This window comes from Phyllostomus discolor, chromosome 1 (assembly GCF_004126475.2).
Source record: "Phyllostomus discolor isolate MPI-MPIP mPhyDis1 chromosome 1, mPhyDis1.pri.v3, whole genome shotgun sequence".
In the NCBI taxonomy this organism is placed as follows: Eukaryota; Metazoa; Chordata; class Mammalia; order Chiroptera; family Phyllostomidae; genus Phyllostomus; species Phyllostomus discolor.
The window spans coordinates 210,579,520-210,605,139 of NC_040903.2; the positions used below are offsets into that span (position 1 = coordinate 210,579,520).

Consider the following 25,620-nt stretch of genomic DNA (forward strand, 5'->3'; position numbering starts at 1 on the left):
AAACGTACATATCGAATCCTGAGTTAAGTGCATTGGCCAAGGACACTGGGAAGACGTGGGTAACCTCAGTTTGTGAGACCCACTGACTTCGTCAGCAGCCGATAAAAGCTTTATTTTGTTTTCTGCTTCCCGAGAAAATTGTTTAAATCAGGAACAGCTAACAGATAGCGTATATTAGCTGCCCCATACATTAATCATTCCCTGTTTAGCTTATTTTCCATCTAAGTCATGCAGATCACCAAAACACCGTCATGCCGTCATAGCTAGAATTAGTCAAGTCAGCATTCTTCATCTTTTCTTTTTCTTCCTTTCCTCTAATGTGTGTTCAGGTGTGACATGACTTAAAACCATTTTTTGAGGTATAGCATACAAACAATAAAGTGTTTCTTCAGTTTTTAAGTACCTTTCAGCCCCCCTAACTCATTAGTCCTGCCTGTTGCAAAATAACATCCCTGTAGTATTGTCTTTTAATGTTGTCTTTGGGTACTTGCTCTTTGCACTTTGGGCGCTCGTGTGCACGCTCTTGTGCATGCTCTTGCTCTTTGGGCGCTCTTGTGCGCAAAGTAAAGACCGGAGGTCAATTGTGAAGAGGCCAGACACAGAGGAAAACTGAGGGAGAGCGAAAACTCCAAAACCAAGATAGGAGATAGTCTAAAAAAGGAGGGAATAGTGAATCGTGTCAAGACAAGCGAGAAAAAAATAAAAGCCTGAAATGTGGTCAGCTCATTCTGAAATTAGGGGTCCCTTGTGACCTTGGGGGCTGTCGTAGCCACGGATGACAGTGGTGTGCAGTTCACGAACCGAACCGGCAGACTAGAGGGCTGCACCAAGTGCAGACTTCTCCTGGAGGAAGGGACCGGGAGTGTGAAGGGGATGCAGGGCGTACCCCGAGCCCCTCCGCTGTTCCGGGCAGGCTTTCTGTATTGTGTCTGCTTTCACACCGCCATCCCGTGAAACATGAAGGAATAGGAATGCAGGTGGAGAAACTGAGCCATCGAAACAATCCCCCATCTGCACGATGCTCTTGACATTTCTCGTGGGCTTAAAACACCAGAGGTGGAGGGGAAGCTGAAGGAGTTCGCTTTCCTCTCTCGAAGTCTTATGGGGGAGATGCTCGTCAGTAAGAAGGGCTCTTCCCAGAGCACCTGGTCCCCACCGTGCTTACCTGCCACCTTAGCTCTTCAGTTCTCACCCGGGGACAGGTGGAGGACATGAGGGTGAGGACACGGAGGAGGGGCTAGCAGGAGGCTCAGGCCAGCATGCTTGGCAGGTGACAGCAGCCCCTGCGCCCTGGAGGGTGACACCAGAAACGGGCTACTGGGCGTGCGTGGGAGAGTCCCCGCGGCAGGAAACTGCAGCAGGTCGAACGTTATGAAACACAGTTTATAATGTGATGGTTGTGCAGTCAATCTCCGGCACTTTTTCATCGTGCAAAACTGAAACTCTGTACTTGTTAAGAAATGGCTCTCCGCTCCCCTTTCCCTTATCCCTGGAAACCACCATTCTATTTTCTCTCACTATGAGTTTGACTGCTGTAGATACCTTCTATAAGTGGAATCATACAGTTTTTGTCCATTTTGCAACAGGCTGACTTCACTTACCATAACACCTAAAAGGGTCATCCACATTGTAGCACATGCTAGAAGTCCCTCCCTTTTTCATGGCTGAATAATATTCCATTGTGTGTACGCACCACATTTCGTCTGCCTATAAATCTGTGTATGGATGCCTAGTTCTCTTTAACTCATATGTTATAGCAGCTTCTTATTCCTAAAATTTTGACTTCTCCAGGCAGTTGATATTTATATTTTAAGTACTGATGTATTTAAAATACAATAATAACAACCTAATTATTCCCTGCTAAGTAAGTAGTTATTGAACAAAACGTTCATGGGTTTGAATCCCTTAATGAGTAGGACATGATTACAGGGATTAGAGCAGAGAGGGGAAAGCAGGCCTAAGAAGATTTAACAATGTCTTTGATGTTTTCCCATATTTATTTCAAGGGGGTGAAAATGTTTCATTAATAGCTGATCCAAATTTCCATTAACATTACAGAAATAAGCTCAAGTCTCCTGGGAGGAAGGTACCTTTGCCCCCCCGGGCTCAGCACAGGGCTGGGGCCCAGTAGGCACTCTCTCGATCTAGAATGTTCTTTATATCCCCAAAGGGCTGCTCATTGGGCTACTTGTCATTTTTGTTTCAGGAGCCCACAGACAGCCTCGAGGAGAGCCTCCTTTCTTCCAGAGCAGAGTTTATTATAGGCCCTGAAGGGGAAGAGGAGGAGAACCCAGCCACCAGGCACGGGGAGAACCCAGGCAACCGCACGGAGCCCTCGGAACCCGCTGGTAGGTGACCTCTGGCTGACGGGAGACAGCTGACAGCCATGTGCACGGCCCGGTTCGCACTGGCCCAACGTTCAGAATCCTGGTTTCTCAGATGACCATTGACCTGCACCAGTTCAGACCTGGCTTCCTTAATGCCAACCTGTGCAAATGAATCACTCCCCCCGATTGTGACCCGAACAGGTCCAGGATACGTGTCTAGTGGAACAGAGGCCGCTGGGCACCTTTCTGGCAGCAGGAGCTCGTTACCACCAAAACCCCGCTGCGTTAGTGTATCATTTCTCTGTGCAGAAGTAGCTGTGAGCCAAGGTGAGTGGCTGAAGTGGAGGGTGCTGTCGCTCTCGACAGCCACTCGGGGTATTTGCCCAGAGCGGAGTGCGCTGGGACAGAGGTGATGGAGCTGAGCTCCTGCGGCTTCTGCGCCCCAGGGGCGTGACCTGGATTGGGGACAGGCTCACTGCGTGATAGCTGTGCTGTGTGTGCTCGAAGGCTGATGGGCTCGGCTCAGCTCAGAGCTCGGAGGGTGGCCTCTTTCTGGTCGCTTAAAAGCTCTGTGTGGGCTAGCTGGGGACAGCACGATGACAGGCAGGCCCAGAATCACACTGGAGCTTTTCAGATGCTGAAGGAGTTTCAGGAAATGAGAGCGTGACCCCGTGTGCCTCTGGGAAAGCCTGCTTCCTAGATCCTCACTGCAGCCCTCTGGGAATGTAAAACGACCTGGGACAAATCTGAGGAGCTTTTGGTCCTGCTTCCGCTGTCCTGACGTATTAAAATACCTGGCTGATCCCTGGGAGGCCCGCCCCCAGAACTGAAGCTTGGGGAGCATGGGCTTCCTGCCACGCCCTCAGTGAACAGCAAATGCTGTTATAAGACTATTGTGTGGGGTTCATTGCAGGTCCTGGGGTGTCGTATTCAGACCAAGGTAACTGTAGCATCACTACAAATTGCTTGGTTGGGACTACCTGCTTCTGCGTGGGTTGTGTAAATGGTCAGTGGAGTGTGACTAACCCGGCTCACACTCGAACCATTGAAACGGAGACTTTGAAGGAACACCTGGGATGACCCGCTTTGTTGGTTTTCAGTGTGCACTTGGAGTTGTCCAGGCTTCTGTTGTTTCCTTTGGACTGTCCTTATTTGGGGTGGCACTTGGTAGGAAGACGTGGGTAAAGAAATGGTGACGACTCGGGCTGCCCGGCTCGCGCCAGCCAGGTTGCTCTGACTTGCTGTGTTTCACATGTTGGAGCCCTGGGTGAGGTTTCCTTTGAACGAAGTGTTCCGTGGGAAAGAAGTTGGAAGCCTGTGGACTCAGTTCGGCCCTCTTGCTTCTCAGGCGAAGACGACACATCTCGGATGAGTGAAATGGCTTGCCCGTTTTCATGCAGCTCGTATTATTCATTCCTAACTTATGCTTTGTGCTTAACATGTGGCCAAACTGGTGATGGAGCACCTGGGTGGTCTGGGGAGTCGAAACAAAATAGAATGAGTGAGCTTTGCTCACCGCACCCCCAACTCTGGGTATATGTGGGGCGGGGGCGTCTGTGAGCTGGATGTGCAAATGTTGTAAAATAGTTAGTGGCAGGGATGAGACTAGAACCTAGGTCTCCTGGTTTACTTAGAATTAATTTTACTTGCTGAGGCTGGGCTGCATTTATGGCTAAAAGAAGCGAGGATTTCGCTTATAGAGTCACTAAGAGACCAAGTCACCTGTTGTCTTCATATGCCAACGTATTTTTTAAACCCAGGATAGCACACGAGTCAACGAACTGCCACTTTAATTTATTTGTAGGTAATGTTTTATTTGAACAACGCTTATTTTTATAAGCGGCTCTTTTCCTTGCTTCCTTGTCGTGAGCCCCGCTTGTTTAAACCTCTGCCCTCTGCATCGTGCCCGAACCTGTATTCAGACTCCCGGTATAGCTTCCGGTCTGTTTCCCTTCTTTTAGTCTCTGCTGTCTGGCAGGGTGCCGTCATAAACTGTCTCCTCGGGGAGGGCTCCATGAATTTTCTGTCTGAGCCAGCCCTCCCTGCGGCTCTGTCCCCAGTCCTGCCGCTGGCAGCGGGCTGGGGCTCCTCGGCCACGGGACAAACGGGCGCTCCAGCCCCCTGTTCAGGGATGTCTCGTTCCTTTCAGAGTATTTCCTGTTTCTGCACTTGGCGGCCTGGTGCCTGTGTTTTCTAGCACTCAGATGTCTCCTCCAGTGGAAACCCCTTAGAAACGTTCACACCAGGCAAAAGAGCCGAGTGCCGATGACAAGGATTTAAATATGTTAGAGTAAGAGATCTCCAATAAACTATCTAGTACAGAGGCCAAGAGGGTTCAACTCGCATTGTTTCTGATCCTAGGGATGGCCAAAACTTGTAATGGGGATTTGAAAACGTTTTACACTAGTTTCTGATTAACTTGTGAGTTCTTTTATTCTAGCACGCCTCACGTACAATGCACTGGCATCATTTATCATAGAAGCAAAGATTTTAGAGATCCTGCAAAGAAAATAAAGCCGTGTTCTGATTTGAATATACTCAGCTTCTTTAAAATGTTCCCTTTTCCAGCGAGCCCATGGGGTGAATCCCTCCGTGGGTGCTAACACAACTTGAATACCTCTCTTTGATACCTGCTTATCTCCCCTTCAGTCAGGAAAGCGGAGCTAGCCTGGCCCCAGGCCCCGCCAGGCGGCAGCAGGACTGGCGGCCCACAGGGGCGTAGGGCGGGGCTGAGGTCCCTTCAGGGAGCCAATGGCACATGAGCACAGGAGGGACTGACTCCACAGTGGACAGTGGAAGCTGAGAATCCCAAATCTGGAAGGGTTCCTTCACTTGCATCATGAAGGGATATAGGCTAACTTGGAGGGCAAAAAAATCCCCAAAACCATTACACACTTTAAAAATGCATGTATTCTACCTCCGTTTTGACTCCTCTTGGCTTTCTGACCTGGTCAGGTCACGGACTGCAGGGAAAGGAGGCGGCAGGCTAACCTCTGTGTGTGGTTCTTCCCTCGCAGCAGTCAAGAACGACACCGAGAGAAAGCTTTGCTACCAGCAGCTCCCGGTAACTCTGAGACTAATCTACACCATTTTCCAGGTATGTTTTTTGAATATTTACATTTTGGGTTTGGCAGCATTGCTGCGTCAGATACTCCAGTGACCGCGTGGTTCTCTGCACAGGAAATGGCGAAGTTTGAAGAGCCAGACATTCTCTTTAACATGCTCAACTGCCTGAAGATCCTCTGTCTGCACGGACAGTGCTTGTACAGTGCTAGGAAAGATCACCCTCAGTTTCTAGCCTACATTCAGGATCACATGTTGATCGCGAGGTATGTCTTCCCTGTTCGTTCACGTGTTAGGCTTTAGCCATGAAAATTACAGGTACAATAAGACTTACCTATTCATTTGGGTTATTTTCCTAACCAGGACAGGCTAATCACCTATGGGTACTACTTTCATTTCTTTTATGTAGTTTAATTATTATGTTCATGTGAGTAAGAGTAGTTTTTTTTGCTAGATACCATCTAAACAGAAAAGGCAAAATAAAGATCATTTTATACCTTTCAGTTGTTAGATGGCTTAAGAATGTAGGCTGGCCTGGCTGGCATAGCCCAGTGGATTGAGCGCGGGCTGTGAACCAAAGTGTCGCAGGTTCAATTCCCAGTCAGGGCACATGCCTGGGTTGCAGGCCATGACCCCCAGCAACTGCACATTGATGTTTCTCTCTCTCTCTCTTTCTCCCTCCCTTCCCTCTCCAAAAATAAATAAATAAATAAAATCTTAAAAAAAAGGAATGTAGGCTGGGGCCCACGTGTGAAGGGCCTTGAAGGTAGAGACTGCATTTAGTAATGTTTGGGATCTACGGAAGATCTTAGAACAAGGACAAGGTCGGAGTTGCACTGTAACAGCATGAGCATGGAGAAAAACGAGGTCCTTGGGGAGCACCCTCACGGAAATGGCAAAGACACGGTGCAAGGGCACAGGAAGTGTAAACACAGAACACAGAACGTTCCTCTCGAGCGTTTCTTACGAAAGGATGGGAAAGATCATGTACTGGGTTGGCCAAAAAGTTCGTTCTGGTTTTTTTCTGTACAGTGTCCTCTAGTAGCGCTTAGTTGTCTTTAACTTCATTTGAAACAATTTTGTTAGGCTGTGTGGTGACAGCTGTCATATCAGTGTGCATTTTTTAAAAAACCTTACCAAACCAGTGAGTGTTTGTATAGCCATTTTAATATTGAAGATGGAAGAAAATGCATAGCATTTTTGGGCATAGTATGCTTTCTTATTTCAAGAATGGTAAAAACAGAGCTGAAACACAAAAATAGATTTGTACAGTGTATGGAGAATGTGCTGTGACCGAACACACATGTCAGAAGTGGTCTGGGAAGTTTTGTGCTGGACATTTCTCTCTGGACGATGCTCCACCGTCAGGGAGACCAGTTGCAGGTGATAGCGATCAGATCCAGACATTAATGGAGAACAATCAACGTTCTACCAGGCTGACACACTCAAAATATCCAAATCAGTAAAGTTATCATTGAAAGTGGAAGATGTGTCTTTTATGTTACGGAAAAAACTAAATGGACTTTTGGGCCAATACTTAGAGGGAGAAGGGAGTGGATGTCAGGGACTTTTAGGAGAAAGACCTCAACATATTTGTGGTCAGTGGGAGGGAACCCCAGGAATGGGAGCTGTTGCTGCAGCCAGGTCCTGGAGGGCAAGAGTGTTCATGCAAGAGCAAGGGGGCGGGGGTGGGAAAGAGGAGGGGCGCTCTTCCCTTTGGTAGGAGGTACATTCTGAGGAAAAGAGGAAGTGGGTGTTAAGAAGGGTTCATAACAGATGACCGAAACCTTAAGAATAATGGATTCTGCTGTCTTCTCCTGGGGGTGAGGGGACAGAGATCGGGTTGGGGGCTTCAGGAACATGGACAGAAAGAATGGAACAGCCCATGGGAGGAAAGCCGTTGGGAGTCAACAAGAAATAACCAACGAACTGCCAGCCACAGGCCCAGCTGAAGCTAGCTAGTGCCAGTTTGTGGTGGGCCAGGTTAGGAGGACTTTGTGATTCTTTCTCATTGCGGCTCCGGGCATGTGGGAGTGGTTGAGAGGACGTGGGCAATATCTCCAGGGACCCTGCTTCCAGTAAGGGCACATTCTGAGGGCTAGGTGGATATGATTTGTTAGGGAGTGCGGACGGATGCTGTGGGGAAGATGAAGGATCTAAAGAAGTTTTCTTACAGTGACACTGAGCTTCTGCAGGTGCAACGGGAGGAGCCGTCAGAAGCGGGGACGTGGATGTGGGTGGGGAAGAGTCACAGTGATCTGAAAGGATCAGTGTAACGGGCCAGGCAAGCAGCACGTCCAGGCAAAAGCAGTGAAGGGTCAGGGTGGGGGGTGAGGCAGGAGCGCTGTCCATTCCAGGAGAGTGGGAGGATGGAGTGGGCTGGCTCTGCTTGTTTAAGCCACCTCTGTCGCGTAGGTACTTGGGACAAACGGGTCACTGGTGTCTTGGACTCTCTGCTGCAGGCTTTGGGCTCCATAGCCCAGGTTTTTCCCTCAAAAACTGTGGCAGACAAAGAAGGGATCTGGAAAAAGGGTATTCTTCTGCTTTTCAAACGAAGCTGCTTTAGTGGACTGAGGAAGCCGTATGAGATTGGCCAAGTCCGGGGATTTTTGTTGTCAAGACGGGGTTCTAGCAGTGCTGTATGTGGTTTGCCTCCTTTTACTAAATTGGAAGTTCTGTGAGGGCAGGGATTGTGTCTTTTTTCCTCTGCAGGCTCCGTAGGGCCTGGTGTCGTCTGGAAGCCTCATCGCCCTTGGCCTCACAGTGGTGATGGCCGTGGCGGTCTTTGAACACCTGCTGTGTGTCCAGCACTGTGCACCTAATACACCCGGCACTGGGAGGGACGGGGAGTTCGGACAAGCTTCGTTTACACTTGGCCACGCAGCTAATGGACGAAAGGGTTGGGGTAGATCCCCATGTGTCTGATTTCCACCGCTCAGACGGAGCAGATGTTTGAAAATGACCCCTCTTCCTTCCATACGCCTAGTACATTTTCTGAGACGCCAGCAGCTTTAGTGACTCTCGCCTCCACGAATTCTCTGTAAAATGGAGATAACGTGTCACTCCGCCCGTCTTTTAGTGGTGCGCTACGAGTTTTTTAAAGTCACAAAGAGTTTTGCTTCTGGGTTAACTCTGGAGCCAAATTGAAAACAAATTAAAGGAGCAAAAAACAAACAAATGGCATACTTTAAATAATCGAATCAAAAAATTTGAAGCCAATAATATATTATTACTAAAAATATATCTTGAAAATTATTCTGGTAGAAATGGATAGATGCTTAGCTAAACTTGCTAAGGTATGTTTTCGCTCAGCAGTGGTCCGGTGTTAGGCATGGCTGGTGCTCACAGGGTGTTATGAGGGATCTCTCTCTCTCTCTCTCTCTCTCTCTCTCTCTCCTCTTCCTTACTCCTCTCCCCTTTCTTCCCCCCTCCCCATCCCTCAGTCCCATTCCATCTGCACTGGCTTCTTCTCAGCAGGCTGTCCCTGTGAGAAAAAGACAGATCTTTTCTGTCCAAGAGCCCATATCAATAGCTGGGAAAAGGACTCCGCCATTGCCCTGCTTATGCTGTATGCCCGCCCCCAGACTCGTCACTCTGTCCGTGGAACTGAAGTACTTGGATCAGCCTGGGTTTTGTGTTCACTCGTGCGACAGGAAAAGAGGGGAGGGGTGCGGGTTGATTGACAGCCCCGCCAGTTGAAGAGGCTGTTCTTAATTAAGAGAAAAAGAGTTGTTTCTTGCTAGGATGAGAAGAGGGAAGAGCTGCTGGGCAGGCAAAACCAACAACACTCCCCAGATGTGTGTAAGAAAAAAACCTTTAAAATCACTATCACTTCATTATCTTAGCCTAACTAATATCCATTTTGTATATTATGTAACAGCTATTGTTCACTTACACACCTGAATTTAAAATATAAAGCTAAAAATTTTTATGGTAAGAAATGCAATGTTAAGTGGTAAGTGTTTTTCTATGATGTTGCATAAAAGTAATTACTTTTAAAAAACGTTAACGGCCCTGGCTGGCATAGCTCAGTGGATTGAGCGCGGGCTGTGAACCAAAGTGTCGCAGGTTCGATTCCCAGTCAGGGCACATGCCTGGGTTGCAGGCCATGAGCCCCAGCAGCCACACATTGATGTTTCTTTCTCTCTCTCTTTCTCCCCCCATTCCCTCTCTAAAAATAAATAAATAAAATCTTTTAAAAAATGTTAACGGAACAGAGCACAGGAAAAGTTTATCAGAGGACGATAGTCTTGTGGATGAATGTTACTTCACCAGAACCATTCCCACCAGCTCCCTGCAAACTGCGCTTCTTATGAATTGAGGTCATGGTAGCTTCTTTCTAGGAAGGTTCCCTAACTGCCCTTCCCCTTTGTTTCTCCTCGACTTCCAGCCTGTGGAGAGTCATCAAGTCGGAGTTCTCCCAGCTATCCTCGCTGGCGGTCCCTCTCCTCCTCCACGCATTGTCTCTTCCTCATGGTGCTGACATTTTCTGGACAATCATAAACGGCAACTTCAACAGCAAAGACTGGAAGATGAGGTTTGAAGCAGGTACCTGGGTAGCAGCTTGACGGTCCTCTTTGTGTCACCTTGTCAACCCCAGGTCCAGTCAGAAGACCTCACTGGATCTCCTTCTGTTTCCTCCCTTCCTTTTAAAGGGCATCGTCCCGCTGCTGGTGTTCTTTGTGCTTAGCTGAGCTTCCTCGATAACAGAACTTGGCAGATTGGTCCTTAGGTAGGGGGACCCTGTCTTGTTTGCCTAGGATAGTTCCAGTTAATGCTTGTCGCCCAGGTGTATTTACTGCCTGCAGCCTTGTTTGCTTGCACATGGATCCTGGTGCGAATGACCAATCACGTAGTCAATCTAATAGGCTACCTGCATTAAAATAACTGGGAATGTTTGTTGCAAACACTGCTATGGGGCCTCATCCTAGAGCTGCTGAAGGAGGACCTCCGAAGGTGAGGCCAGGAATCGACATTTTAAACATGTTCTCCAGGTAACTCAGTGGAGTTTGAGAAGCTCTGCTGTTGTACCCTTGCCTTTGGAGCACCAGGGGCCAAGCCTGGGGCAGGGATGGGTGCAGGACCCTAGTGCTTAGGACGGCAGCTGCTCAGGGGAACATGGGAAGGAGAGACGCGCCCTCTTAGCCTCACGGCAGCTGGCTGCACGCCGCCAGCGCGAGACTTCCCTTCTCTGGGGCGGCACGGAGGGCTGGCGTACCGCACTGTGCTTTATCGGGCTGGTTGTCAATGTATTCCAGTGTCTCAAAAATTTAGGGCAAAGAAATGGAAGTTCCATCAGGTGAGTTAATGATTATGCTTTAGAGTTCAGTTTCTTCATCTCTGGCCTTTTTAATGCCCGTGAATTCCAGGGGCTGGTGTATTTATAGGGTCGTCCATAATGTAAGAAGTTAGATCAGAATAAAATTTCCTAATAAGAACAACGCGGGAATGGCAACATTTTATAGGCATTAAATGCAAATAGAGCAGATAAATAATTAACTATGCTCTTTCATTCCGGTGGAAGGATTAGATTGTTGCCAGATTAATCTGAATCTCAGTTCTGATTATATTGCTTCTCTATTCAAAATAGTCAAATGGGTTTTCGGTGTCTGGAGAATCAAGTCCATACTCCTCACACAGACACTGCGAGCCGCCCTCCGTCTGACTGTGCGTGTCCGCAGCCTCATTTCCCGCCCGCCTCCTTCAGGCGCCAACGTCCCGTCCCCGTCGCTTCCCGCTTCCCCTTGTCCGCACCTTGACCATTCCCTGCTGCTCTCCATCCAAAACCCTCTTCCCTTCTGGGGCCCATTCAGATGCCGCCTCTGTCTGCACCGCCTCTGAATGCCCCCACCGAGTTCCACTTTCCCAGTTCCTTTGGTGCAAAGTCAGTTCTTCAACCCCTCACATTTTATTTAGACCCCGGCAGCAGCATGTACAGCTTTTTGTAGTACATTTTGGTTGTAGTTGCACCCATCTTATCTCTTTTGGTTGACTTGACTTTGAAGTCGGGACCTGTGAACGAGTCACGTGTTAGTCGGCTCGGGCTGCCACGACACAAGACCACAATGGGGCTTAAAGAGCAGGAACATGCTCCTCCCAGGCCTGGAGGCTGGGAGTCCGAGGTCAAGGTGCCCGGCAGTTCGGTTCCTCGCCGAGGGCTCTCTTCCTGGCTCCCAGATGGTCACCTTCTCTCTGCGTCCTCACATGGCCTGGGAGAGGGAGGGAGAGGGAGAACGAGGGAGAGCAAGCTCTGGTCTCCCCTCCATTTTTTTTTATAAATACGTAAATCCCATCACAGGGCCCCACACTCATGGCCTCATCTAAACCTAATAACCTCTCAAGGTCCCGACTCCAAATGCTGTCACATTGGGGGCCACGGCTTCAACATGTACACTGCGGGGAGGAGCACAAACATGCAGTCCCTACATGCAGTTCAGTTTTGCATGTCCCTACAAGTACCTAGGATGGTTTCTTAGTTATATATTTAAAATAAATGAATCAGTGGATTTATTGAACCAATACTACGTCTGTGGGAGCAACAGAGACTAAAAGAGCGGACCCCTGCTCTCAGCAGCTCCCAGTTTAACTGATGAGGCCAAATACGAGCGTGTACGAGGTTAAGGAACTAGAGCCGTGTACATGTAAGTCAAGATCCCCAAAGAAGATATGTCATACGGCGATGCTCACACGCCGTGTCTAAATGGACGGCACTTCTGCAGGAGGTCGTGGGATGGCAAGGCCCCTCGAGGAACTCAGGGTGGGCTTCACAGAACGTGCAGAGTTTTAACAGCAGGTTCTTTTAAGGATGGTAGCGTGTCCATTAGTAGAAAAGAACAGAAAGAATATTCTAGGCTACAGAAACAGCTTAAGCAAAGCAGTGACATGTCTTTATGTGGATGAAACTACATTGCTCCACTCTCTGCTATAACTTCTTATCAAGCTATTTTTAAGAGTGGCGGCTGGGATCATGTAACATAGATTTGCAGAGGGATTAGAAATTAATCAGGGAAGGGTGCATCTGTTCCCTGGAAGACATGTGCTCCATGGTCCTGGGAAGACCGGTTGTCATTTCCCATCATGCCTTACAAAGAGTGGAGTCGGGGGTCCAGAATCTAAGGCCCAGGCTTGGCGGGCACCTTGTACCTCCCCTCAAGGTCCGAGGAACCTCCATGGAATGGACAAAAACATGAGCAGCGAGGCATTTTGAATAGTTTTAAATACAACTGGAAGTTACACAAAGACCATTAAAAAAAAAACAACAACCCAGAGCTAAATCCACGCTGCCTGGCAGAAAAATACCGCACTGAGGAGAAATGGTCTCTGTTGCACAGATAAAAGGGAAGAAGCTGGAGAAGGTGGCATTAGAACCTCCTTTGGTATTTAAAATCGGTGGATGGGGGGCCCAGGGTTACCCTTATCTCCGTGGGCTCGGCGCTCAGACTGTCTAAGTAAAGGTCCTTCTGTTTTTGTCCTGTGCCTTTCACATTGCAGTGGAAAAAGTGGCCGTGATTTGCAGATTTCTGGATATTCACTCCGTGACCAAGAACCACCTGCTGAAGTACTCCCTGGCACACGCCTTCTGCTGCTTTCTGACGGCGGTGGAGGACGTGAACCCAGCCGTGGCTACCAGGGCCGGCCTCCTGCTCGACACCATAAAGAGGCCGGCGTTGCAGGTGACGTCCCTCGGCATGCGCTGTCTGCTCCGCTGACTCGCTGAGTTCATTTGTCACGTACACACCTCTAATACTGATGGTGATGGTGATGATGATGATAGCACTGGAAGTTTTTTAATTGGGGGAAACATCCCAGAAGCATATCTTATGAATGGACCTCTTGTTTTTATTTGTTGGTACTTTCTTTTCAGCCTTTGTGCACGTGCTGAATCACTTCTGACGGGTGTCATTATCGCATAATTGTTTTTGGTGGTAGGTTGTTAAATTAGGCTCGTTTATTTTACATTCTTTAGCTGGCTTCTGGGTGAAAAGCCCTTTGGTTAGAGGCTACATACTAAGAGAAATCAGATGAGTTATAATATAAATCAAAGCAAACCTCGGGAAGGTAAATATGCCACCAAAAATGAAACACTACAAATTGAAGCCAAAGTGACGTGAAATATGAGACCTGGAGAGGGTTGTGTATTTACCTTCTGGCACCTGAAGTTTATAGTTGAAGAAACCAGGTCTCAGCGAGATAATGTCACTTATCAAAGGAGACAGAGTAAATCCATGGGAGAACCAAGACCAGAACCTCCGAAGTCCTGATCTTCAGTTATCCACACTACCCCCTGATTTATTATTATATCATTACTATTAAAACTCATAATAATGGCAAGAGCTAACATTTACCAAATAGATAGTGTGTTTCCAGGGCAGCGGGTCTCATTGAATCCCCATGTTAACCTTTTGTGTGTTTCCATTTTACAGATAGAAAAGCTGAGGGTTAGAAAGGTGAAGAGATTCCAGAGGCACGCAGCTAGTAAGGGGCGGAGCAAACTCGGGTCATATGCTCCTAAATGTGTGCGCGCACACACTGCCTCCCAGTCAGTTTAAGGGTTCTTCTTGTAAAAAAATACTACGAAGTAAAGGCAGATGGTGCGGGCTCTGAAAAAATTTAGGGTGATGCTGCCCGTGGACACACCCCCTCCCCTGTAAAAACTCCCAGCTGTGTTCTGGGTGGTCCTTCTGCGTTGATTTTAATAAGACAAGGCGGTTGTACATCTTGCCCCTGCTCTGGACCCACGACCCAGGAGGCATGCATTAGATGATAGTTGAATGGATTAATAAGATGGTCCAATAAATAACAGTTTTTAAATTTTATTGAGTAAAAAAGGGAATGGTAGACTCATATATTGGAGAAATAGATGCTCTATCCATTCCATCTTTGATTTTTAAAGATTCTGTGTTTCACTCATACATTCTAAGAAGATGATTCTATTTTCTTCTAGAATCACTGAAAGAATTCTAAAACCTAAATTTCTTTTAGAGATTTTAATTCTGTCGCTGCTAGGCTATTTGGCTAAGATGAAGTGTAGACATTTTAATTCTCAATTTTAGAATTTAGCACTGAAAGGGAATTTAGAAACCATCTCATGTATGCTAAAACATAGCTTTGATTGTAAGCTTCTGTGATGGAAACTCCAGACATTACGAAACGAACCACTGGTTTGAAGGTGTTTGGAGAAAAAATTAATAACATACATTTAGTTCATTTTTCTGAGTCAAAATTCAAGGGATATTCTGCAATTAGGAGAAGCTGCTCTTTTGTATTTTCCTGCCAACATTTGCAATAAAACAAAGATTTTAGTTGGATCACTCTACATTATCAATGCAGATTGAGGAGTTCATCTTGTTTCCCTGACTTTGCTTCGTGTACTTGCTTTGAAGCAACTTCGAGGTTTGCATCTGACGTCTCCCTCCTTTCCCCCTCGCCTGCAGGGTCTGTGCCTCTGTCTCGACTTCCAGTTTGACACTGTGGTGAAAGACCGGCCCACGATACTGAGCAAGCTTTTGCTCCTGCATTTCCTTAAGCAAGACATTCCTGCTTTGAGCTGGGAGTTCTTTGTCAATAGATTTGAGACGCTTTCTTTGGAAGCTCAGCTGCATTTGGATTGCAATAAAGAATTTCCTTTTCCTACAAGTAAGCAAAACTAAGAACTTGCTTTCAAGGGTGGCAGTTCCCAGGCCCGTGCTTGACGTGGGCAGAGGGTGCTCTGCATGCGGTTTCAGTTCCGATCACGGAGGACGCCTTGACTTCCGGCGCTCCATGTGCGGAATGTTTGTTGAGTATCCACTGCCGTCACCTGCAGGTTAACTATGTGCTGGCATTCCGAAATCGTGATTCTTCTCGTTTCTTTGAGGACTTGTGAGAACCGTCTGTGACACACACGTGTGCCCCTTAACTATTATTCAGGCATCGTGTTTGTAATGTTTGTGAGCAGGCTGGTGAGATACATTCGCCCCTTGAAAATCCGCTCTGGCTTGCTTGCTCATTCCTCAGTTACCGACAGCCCTGAGTTGATGGGGGAAAAGCTTCGGTCACCAGTTATCCAGTGACAACAAAATGAGATCATTTCATCGTATTTAGATGATAGTCATGATGGGCAATAGTTATGATGGGCAATAGTCCTGATGTTTAATATAAAACTTCCCGAGAGAGGAAGGTGAATGAGTTGCGTGTCCACGAAAGACGGTCTTTAATCCTGCAAATGGACGCAGGCGGGTGGTTGCAAGCCAGCGGCCTGGCGTGCCAGTTCGGGAGCCTAACCCCCAGTTCCTCCCGCGCAGCCATCACCGCCGTGCGGACCAACGTGGCCAACCTCAGTGACGCGGCGCTGTGGAAGATCAAGCGCGCGCGCTTCGCCAGGAACCGGCAGAAGAGCGTGCGCTCCCTGCGGGACAGCGTGAAGGGGCCCGCCGAGTCCAAGAGGGCGCTCTCCCTCCCCGAGACCCTAACCTCCAAAATTCGTTGAGTATCTTTTTTCGTCCTTCCTTTAAGCCTGTTGAATGTCTTCCCGAGGCTGACTCATCCCGTCGAATGTTCAGAGTAGCGTATTTATTTAGCAAACAGCTCGGCCGTCAGATTCCCCAGAGGGCCACCCCAGGGGTGTTAGTGCCCTGGGTGGCTTTTTCTAGTTTTGGGGTGAAGTAAAGCCTGGGTCCAGCAGTAGATGGTTTTAAAATGTGCAAGGAAGCAAAATCCATTGATGCCTGGCGTGAAAGGAGAGCATTTGCTCCTGAGTCCACAGATGTGCAGGTTTGCTCCAGCCAGGTAACCTAAGAGTTTTCTGGAAGAGACTTTGACGATTGTCACTTGATGCACAATAGAGGCAGCCAAACCAGCTCCCAGACTAACTGATACGAATGTTGGCTTTTGAAAAACATAAGTCAGGATGAGAAGTTGAATTCTGCCCAACTTCGCCAGGTAAAACTAAAACAATCTTCATTGCCAACTTAGTAAAAAGACCATATATACTTGATTTTTACAGGACTTTCTTTGTATTTCACTTTTAAAGAGAAAAAAATTTTCCTGACATTACCAAATCACTGGATGAACTCTCATGATTAACAATGGCTCATGAATGAGAAATAATTAAAAATTCATAACTAAATCACCATATTAGTGAATGGATATAAATATATTATTAACTTATATAATTTATTAAGTGAATTTATTTAATTTGTAACTGCTATAAAGTTAATAAAATAGCACCATAAAACATATTTCTTGTGCCCTGGCTGGGGTGGCTCAGGGGATTGAGTGAACCAAAAGGCCGCTGGTTCGATTCCCAGTCAGGGCACATGTCTGGGTTGCAGCCTGGGCCCCAGTTGGGAGCATGCGAGAGGCAGCCGATGGATGTTTCTCCCACACATTGTTGTTTCTCTCCCTCACTTTCTCCCTCCCTTCCTCTTTCTAAAAATAAATAAATAAAATCTTTAAAAAAGCATATTTCTTGTCCTGTCAGAAGCTGAAAAGTTTGCTTTTTCATTGGCATTCATTAGAAGACAGCCTTATGTAACATAACCATTTTTAATCATAAACATGATTTGATTTAATTTATTGCATTTTCTGTATTTTTCGACAAGCCAAGGAAATGTGGTACGTTGAACTCTGAAAGAATCCATACAAGCCCTCTAAGCAATCAATAATGCAGTTTGTTTCAGAGGGCAAAGGTAACCACAGGTGCCCGTTTAACAATATCCTGGAGTAATGTGAGGCCCCGCTGAAACCGAATGAGGTCCTAGACACCAACACCTAGACCCAATACATTCCAGCTTCTAGAAGGATTTCCCAGCTCTTTTAGTACCTGACCGATCAGTTTGGGATATAAGGTGTATTTATTGTTATTTCTTGTTAATTGATTCACGTGGCAATGTTGAAGCTTAAGAATTAAAGTAACATGGAAGGATGTTCTTGAGATTCAGCTGAAACCCCCAACCTTTTGTGACGTAAACATCTTTTATGTGAAGTTAATTACGGATAGGAAAGCTAAACTTGCTCCCGCTATCCCATGCAGTTAGCACTGAGTATATTTTCTAGGCTCAAGTTGTTTTAATGCTTATTTAAATAGAGTTGTTGTTGATTGATTTTTAAGCCATGAGGCTGACCAGGCATGAGCAGTCTGCTCCAGCTCTCGGTGGGACACCCGAACAGACACCAGGTGGGTACCTCTGACCCGAAGGGCTGCGTGCAACCGTCTGGCCCAGGTGGTCCCGGCACAGACCAGAGGGACGTGTCTAGGATTCGCAGGCTCCAGGGCCTTTCCCCAGACGCTCACGCATTTGAGCCCCTCAGATAGCAGTCCTTGGTTCCACTGTTGGCAGATGACTTCGATCCTGTTAACTTTCGGTCCAGTAAGAAGCTTCACCTCACCTGAGTGTGTGCTTTTCCCCAAAGAGCCAGAATGACTAGCACCAGACCTAGCGCTTATATTTGTATGTGTGTTTACACATAGAAATATGATGTTCATACACCTCTGCGCTAGGGGAAACACACATGTCATTTGCATTTCCAAAGGTGATGCATCCGAACCACCATCATTCACCATCCCCTTAGCCATTCCGAATTCTTTGCAGCTCTGCACGCATTCCTGTCTCTCAGAGAAGGAGGATTTCGCGTTCAGCTTGGTATGACGTACCTGTCATTTGATGTTCCCTGATAGGTTGCATTTTATCCTGACGTATCCCAAGGGTGGAAGGGACTCGGGCAAGACTATTATAGACCCCATCTTTTCTTTTTGCCTTAAGACTCAGTTGAAAAGCTAGTCTGTAGTGTTATTACTCACTATGGCAATCCAGCCTCCCACATCTCTGGGAAAATGTGAGCGTGTGTTTCTCGACCAAGTTAAGAAAGGCCTTCAGTGATCTGGTTGTCCCATCAAAAGTGACCAGATAGAAAGGCGGCAAATAACAGCATTGTTCATATTACGTATAAAGATAATTTACGTGACACCACCAGAAACAAAACTTGCTTAGACTTGAAAACTTATAAATTGCTTATAAGACAATTTCAAGCCAGTTTCCTATTTTTGTGTTATTATTTATTGGACACTGAATGTTTTAACTTGGAAGCAGAGACGTGTCAGGGTATTCAGAAGACTGCAGGCTGGTTTCAAACAGTCATTGGATGGAAACTCAAGAACTTGCTACTTGAATATACTGTTGTTCACGCAGGTCATGAGCTCCCCTGTGAAGACTTCCTACTGACTAGGCCAGAAGCAAAGCAGACGCCCTTTCATTGTCGCTTAAGGCCAAACTTTTGGGCACTGGATTGACAGTTCATGGCTCTGATCTTAGCACGTGCAGCTAATTTTGCGGTGGAAATACACTTGTATAGAAGGCATACTGTGCACGACTAGTGACGATCTGCATTCCTCTGAGGCACCCGAGAGGCAAACGAAAGGCCTTGTGCACATATATAAAATTCACAGAATGTCACAACGGAAGCATGAGAAGGATGTTCATATTCTCATTTTAGAGAAGAGGAAACGGAAGTTCCCAGAAAGGAGCGAGAGTCCCGGGTTAGTTGGTAACACGCAGATCTGGGTCTCAGGCCCAGACACCTGGGTCTCTCTTGCAAGGCACGTGCGCTCGATGCTCGCAGGGGCGCCACACCTTTATCTAATCCCACTTGGTGAAATACACACTTTCACCTGCTAGTCTGAAATTGGCACAACGATGATTAGCTATGAAGTGTACTTTCCCTAACGCTGTGAGAACCAGGAATTCTTTGTCTTGGGTGATTCAGAACATCTGTTGAATATTAACTAATATAATGCAGCGGTCGCGGGGTTCTATGATGGCATAATACTGAATGAACAGCATCCACTCCATGTGATCACAGGGAGCTCCATTATATCTTGTTCCCCATCTCCTGAAATGAATCATTAAGGAGTAGTAGGTAATAATACGTATGTATAGATACTATACGTTATGTATAGTATTTATGTATAAAGCATGTTTTTACACAAATCATCCAAGTTCAATTTTACAACTGTGGATAAATGTAAAGTATTACTTTTTTCCATTTTACATATGGACAGGAGCACTGAGGTCCTGGGGAATTAAGAAATTCTTCTTAGATGATTTGCTGAAGATCCCACATTACTAACTAGGTAGGGGTAGAACTGATACTTGAGTGCAGGAGACTTGATCTTCTTTTTCCTGCTACAGCGGCCCCTTGATGAATTGGCTTTAGAGTCTTCCTACCCTTGGGGACACGGCGTCATTATGGAGCTGACCTGGGCACTCAGGTCTGCCACAGTGCGCATCCAGTATGCCCATGGGCATCCAGGCCAAAGGACCTTTCCAGTTGGAACCCAGAGATTGGTCTAGGCAGGGGTGTCCAACCTCTTGGCATCTGCACTGCACTGGGAGAAGAAGAGTTGTCTTGGGCCACACATTAAATATATTGTGACACATAATGTTTTAAGCAAATTTATGATTTTGTGTTGGGCTGAATTCACAGCCACCCGTGGGTTGCAGGTTAGACACCCCAGATCTAGAGCTATCCCAGTCCCTAAAGGGACGTGGGTGCTCTGCTCCAGCCTATAGAGAAGCCCTATGATCTCTCGGTCTGAATTTGGGCGATATCAAAGAGAGAAGGTGCCCTGTGCCAGGTGCCCAATGCTAGGTGGCACTGGTGAGACTCGTTCTGACCTTTCCTGCCTCCCTCTTGGTGTCCCAGCCTAGAGACTTCCAGATTGCTTCTCTTTGCTCTCTCTCTTTCATCCTAGAAAGGTGGTTTACAATTCATCTTTTCACTAACTTCAAAATACCTATTGAGTGTCATGATCCAGTAAGTCAAACAGTACAGTTTTTTTAAAATTTTTTTTGTAGGAATGCTCTAGTTTGAAATGCTAGTTTTGGGAAATGACAGTGTCTATCGAAGCACCTGCTGTACTAGCAAGTATGAAGAATGCAAAGATTCATGAAAAACGTTTATGCTCCCACGTTGTTTCTAGTCAAGTAAGAGAGACCAAGTATGCACATAAGAACTCTCACCCAGCGTGCAAGTGTTAGTACTACAGGGCGGTTCCTCATTGAATGCAATGGGGGGAGAGCCGTGAAGCGGGAAGCAAGGTGTGAGACGTCGCACCTGGACTGGGGGACGGGATGTGAACTCACCATGGTAGGGCCTGGGGCAGGAGGAGGCAAAGGCAGGGGCGGGGAGCGTGAGGACATGGAGTTAGTCGCCGGCCCCAGCTTTATGGCCCTGCTGTGGCCGTGTGCATGCACACCAGACCTGCTGTGGGTGAAGCTTTAAGCTGAGTTCACGAGCTGGGGACACCAACGAGGCAGCGAAGCTAGAACTACAGAAACGATGCAGCCTCATTTACAGGGCTGGGTCGTGGCTTCTCTCGAGCAAATGCAGAGCGAGCTCACGGAAGGGTCCTTTCCTCCTCTGCTTAATTGTCCCTTGTTGGCTGGGTGCGGGGTCGGCGAGTTGACTGAAACAGAGGAATTGTCTCCTGTTTCCCTAGCAACTTCCTTACTGTTTCGGGACTTCATCCGTTTTTCTCTTGTAGAGAAGACGAGATCTGAGATACTTCCTTGAATTCAGTGTGTCAGACACGGCTCCAGCTTCTGTGAAGGGTATACAAACAGATGAAACACAGCACTTGCCTTCAAGGCGCCTTGGTTGTCCCGGGGCGAATTAGGCAAACTGGTGAATAAAAAGCTCTGCCCTGGGTAGTAGCTCTTTGTCACGTGGAAGTTAGGAAGCGCTGAAGGAAACTTCCCTTCATCCTTCCCTTCCTCCCTCCCATCTTCCCTCCTCCTTTGTCTTCGGAGGTTTACAGCGTGTAGGGATCACATCCAGTAGCTGCAGGGAGGGTGGGCCCATGTAATAAGGGTGGCTCCTGGGGACCAGATCCATAGGGTTAAGTTGGGGGTGGGGATGGAGGACCACTCCCCAAGGCGAAGAGAGCACTACAAGCAAAGACCTAAAGGCGGGAAAATGCTGGCGACATCCTGAGACCCTGGAGCAGCCCAGCTCGTGAGGATTCGGGGTGGATGGATAGGAGATAAGTCTGGGAAAGCAGACCCTCATCCTGCCTGGTTTCAGATCATCCAAGTAACTAAAACCGCATGATACCTTGGAGGGTCAGTCGGTGGTTGCCACTCAGTGGGCAGGTTGCGGTGGGCCCAGCCCACGTCAAAGGCATGGCAGGAGTAGCTTGCTCCGTCTCACGGTGCTAAAGATGCTTACCTTTCTCTTTACAGAAATGACAAAACCAAACCTCTCAACACCTTACATCTCTATAGTTAGAACAGATACTCAGGAATTTCAGAGAACTCAAAGGTGTTTTAATTGCCACACCTTAGAGAAAATATTGTAGGTGTTTAGTTTTAAAATGGAAATTTTGCACCCTTTATGGATAATGAAATAGTGTTTTTATCAATAAAGAATATTCCAACTTCTCTAAGCTCATTTTTCTTACATGTTTGATTAAGGTAACTTTTCTTAGTGAAGAGTGGGCCAGTCACAAGCCTATGGTATTGTAAAAAAAAGACCATATACAAGCCACAGACTTGCAAAAGCCCACGGCTGGAGTGGTAATTATTGGAAAGAAAAGAGAACCCCCCTCCCTTTATGCAAGAGGTCCCATTAACTAGTCCTTTTTCAGTCCATTTAATGGTTTGCTAAAGCGCATTCTTTGTCAGTTATGCAGAGAAAGCAAAGGGGAAGCAGCAAACTTAACGCGAAAGCACTGAAGACCAGCGAAGAATTTAATGTGGGGACAGGGCGTCCGTGAAATGATAGTCATTAAGAAAATGTGATTTGATGGGGAAAAGCTAAGGTTACAGACTCTGCAAATGAGTGTCTTCTTACAAGGAGAAGAAGAATTTGGACACATTTAAAGGGGGAAAGTCTGGTGGTTTGTCTTCTGGACCTGAATTGGGATAGAGTGAAACAGGTTATCCTAGTCGGGCTTAGCTGGGAGTCCCCTTTCCTCTGTGTTGAGGTCCCCAGTTCCCCAGGGCTGAAAACCAGAGGTGCCCCTCCTTCTCCCACCCTCCTTGATGCCACTTCGGACTTTGGGACTTTGGAGTCAGGCCACTCTGGACTTGGAGGTGACTTGGCAGGACGCGGTGAGGCGTGCTGTCCGAGACCTCGCCCCCAGAGGCCAGACGAACTGAGGAACGAAGCTGTGTAAGAACGGCCGTCCCTTGTCGCTACGGTAGCAGTGACTCCTGCAGGGAGCCTGGAGTTCCGCACTGGCCACAGTCCCGGCCCAGGCCTGCCCAAAGCAGTAACTTGTCTTCTTCTGCTTGGAAAGTCAGAGTCTGGAGAAAGAAATCAAAATGAAATATTTCAAGGTCAAAAGGTAGTTTTCTACACCGTTTCTGTTTTGTGAGGATCTCATTGGTATGGCTTTGGTTTGATCTTCTATTTGAAACATTCATGGTAACATACAGCAGCGCTTGACATTATTGGGTTCTTGGTGAAATAGGGTGATTTTTTTATGATGGCTGATGCAGGGCTGATAAATAATGATAATATTAACAATTAATTTATTAACCCATGAAACACCATCATAAACAAATTGTTAGGTTTTATTTGAATACTTTTTGGCAAAAACTTCTCTGAAGTACATTGCACATATTTTTCCCATTCGGAACAGACTCTCTGAGACAGAAGAGGTTCAAGTGCCGGGGTCCCTGTGGCTTGGTCAGGTGCTTCCCCCACTGTCCGCGGCTCCCTGCCTTACTTGATTTTGCTGCCTCTTCACACATCGCACACCTCCCCTTCTCAGTGCGCCCCTTGTGAACAGAGCAACAGTCTTCTGGTCATCTGGGGGAAACTAGACCACCTTGCTCTTGACCTTACGTGTTGTTCTGACTGAGTCAGCCCTGAGCCTGACGCTGCCTTCGTGCCACTGCTCCCGAGACGAGCGCTCGGGCTCGAGGCAGCTGATGTCCACCGTCTCCAGAAACATTGCCTCTCTTGCCTCTCTTGGCTGCGTGCTGGAAGATCGGGATTTTGCCCAATCGGTTGACAAGTCGGTGGATATAAATGACCACCTAGCGCTTTGGTATATCCTTTATACCATCCTTAAGTAAATGTGATCAAGCTTTCGTTTGTAATAGTTTGTAACCCAGGCTTGTCATCATTTAGCCGAACTTTTCCCCGCAGGATGAGAGGCGAGGGTGCTGATGCGCTTACCTTAACCCACCAGGCAAAGATGGTCTTCAGTTTAGAGATTCTGACGCGGCTTGTCAAAGGAAGGACAGGAATAAGCCCCCAAACAGCAATAAAACATAGCAACTCTCACTCTTCCTTCCCCCGGAGTCCTAAACTGAACCGGATCAGAAGAGGCAGAAACACGAGAGAGGCAGGGTGTAATTTCGGACTCTGAAAAGCAGCAGAGAGCGTCAGTGTCGCGGAGCTGCCCGGATATAATTGTCTGTTCGGTTAAGAATAAGTGAAGGGCTAAGATATGTTTTTCTTTCCATGTGAACTTTCAGCTCACCTTCATGTGGCATTTTTTTTTCTTTTTTTCTGTTTTTAAAAGTTCATGCTTCTTTCTTTCTGTCTGTGGTCACCCCTCCCTGGATGTTTCTCATTGCATTCAGCAAGGCTTATGATTTGCTATTTATAATTTTGACTATGTCATTGGAAGACTGCACACTGCTAATATCTCAGGATCTGAAACAGAAAACTTATTTTTCACCAGCTGATCTGTGAACATAACTGAATCGAGATAAGAAGTTGAACAAAATAACCCAGTGGATGTTTTTGTGCTCAATGGATTTTAGAATTTCTTTCTGTGATTATTCTCACATGTTTGTTTTACAAAGCTGGAAGGGAAACTTCTCTTTATCGCTGAGGATACAACTTTGCCAAGTTCTTTAAAAGCACTAAATGCAAAGTTTCTTTAGGCGTTTATCTTGCTGGTCAAAGATAAGCTAGCTGTGTAGTGCCCCCATTTTTATTTCTATTTCCTTATTGCTCCCCATTCCTTGGTCGTTGATGGATTCAATAACTTCCTTGGACTGATGCTTTGCTTAGTAGGCCATATTGTGCCCTTAAGTTTTTCTAGAAAAGAACCTTTACATATTTAGTGGCAGAAGAATGGTGATTTATCAGTAAGGGAGGTTTTAGTGTCACTTTGCGTCTGGAGGGACCACCCACCCACTGATGGCCTTCCTTGTACCGACAGGGCAACAGTCCCCCGAGAACGACAACACCATCAAGGACCTGCTCCCAGAGGATGCGGGGATCGACCACCAGACAGTCCACCAGCTGATCACAGTGCTCATGAAGTTCATGGCCAAGGATGAGAGCAGTGCCGAGTCAGACATCAGCAGCGCGAAGGCCTTCAACACGGTCAAGCGGCACCTGTACGTCTTACTCGGCTATGACCAGCAGGAAGGTTGCTTCATGATTGCGCCTCAAAAAATGCGCCTGTCAACTTGCTTTAATGCATTTATTGCAGGAATTGCCCAAGTAAGTGTGATAACAGCTTTCAGAAGTCCTACCGTTAGGCTTTCAGCGAAAGCGAGTAATTGAATTCCATTTAGCCAACACTGGTTGAGTGGAAAGGTTTGTACACGTTCCTTTATTTCAGGCAGGGGCACATGAAGGGGATACAAAGATGAGCACAACGCAGCAACCTGATGTCATAAAGGGAGTTTGGGATTTATTTGGGGGGGGGGAAACATACATAACATAAAATTGACCATTTTAGCCATTTTTAAGTGTATAATTCAGAGGCATTAAGTGCACACACATTGCTGTGATCGTCACCTCCATCCATCCCAGAACTTTTTCCCATCCTAAACCAAAACTCTGCTCATGGAACAATAAACAGTGTGGGACTTTTGTTTGTGAGTGTTTTTTTCTTTTCCTTTTTAAATTCTTCCTGAATGTACCAGGGTGACATTTGGTTAATAAAATTATATAGGTTTAAGGTGTCCAGTTCTATAGCACACCATCTGATTATTGTGTTGTGTGTTTACCACTGAAAGTCGTATCTCCCTCCATCACCATTTGTCCCCCTTCTGCCCTCTTCTCCCTCCCCCACCCCCGCGTTACCTCTGCTCATCACCATACGGCTCTTGTTGTTTTTCATCCTATGCCTTTCCGGCTTCAAGGAAAGGGTTGAATTTGTCCTACAACTGACTCCGTGTTGTGTTATCATTACTGGCCATTCCATGTTTGTCTGCTACTTCTAACTGCTGTATCATGTGCCAGCTGTACATGTGCCTGCATCACCTACCCACCCCCC

General features: G+C 46.9%; 1 protein-coding gene across 12 annotated transcripts in view; it reads left to right on the plus strand.

Moving 5' to 3' along the window:
* Nucleotides 1–25,620, plus strand: part of UNC79 (unc-79 homolog, NALCN channel complex subunit) — a 209,653-nt gene that overhangs the window by 113,861 nt on the left and 70,172 nt on the right. For 10 of the 12 annotated variants that reach the window (XM_036013549.1, XM_036013517.1, XM_036013522.1 and 7 more), the window contains 9 exons: nt 2,207–2,348; nt 5,345–5,424; nt 5,508–5,656; nt 9,781–9,938; nt 12,882–13,063; nt 14,825–15,026; nt 15,674–15,853; nt 17,482–17,547; nt 24,553–24,839. In XM_036013549.1, the coding sequence (XP_035869442.1) occupies nt 2,207–2,348; nt 5,345–5,424; nt 5,508–5,656; nt 9,781–9,938; nt 12,882–13,063; nt 14,825–15,026; nt 15,674–15,853; nt 17,482–17,547; nt 24,553–24,839 (1,446 nt within the window). The remainder of the gene's footprint in view (nt 1–2,206; nt 2,349–5,344; nt 5,425–5,507; nt 5,657–9,780; nt 9,939–12,881; nt 13,064–14,824; nt 15,027–15,673; nt 15,854–17,481; nt 17,548–24,552; nt 24,840–25,620) is intronic. The other 2 variants (XM_036013567.1, XM_028507178.2) reach the window with 1 other exon arrangement.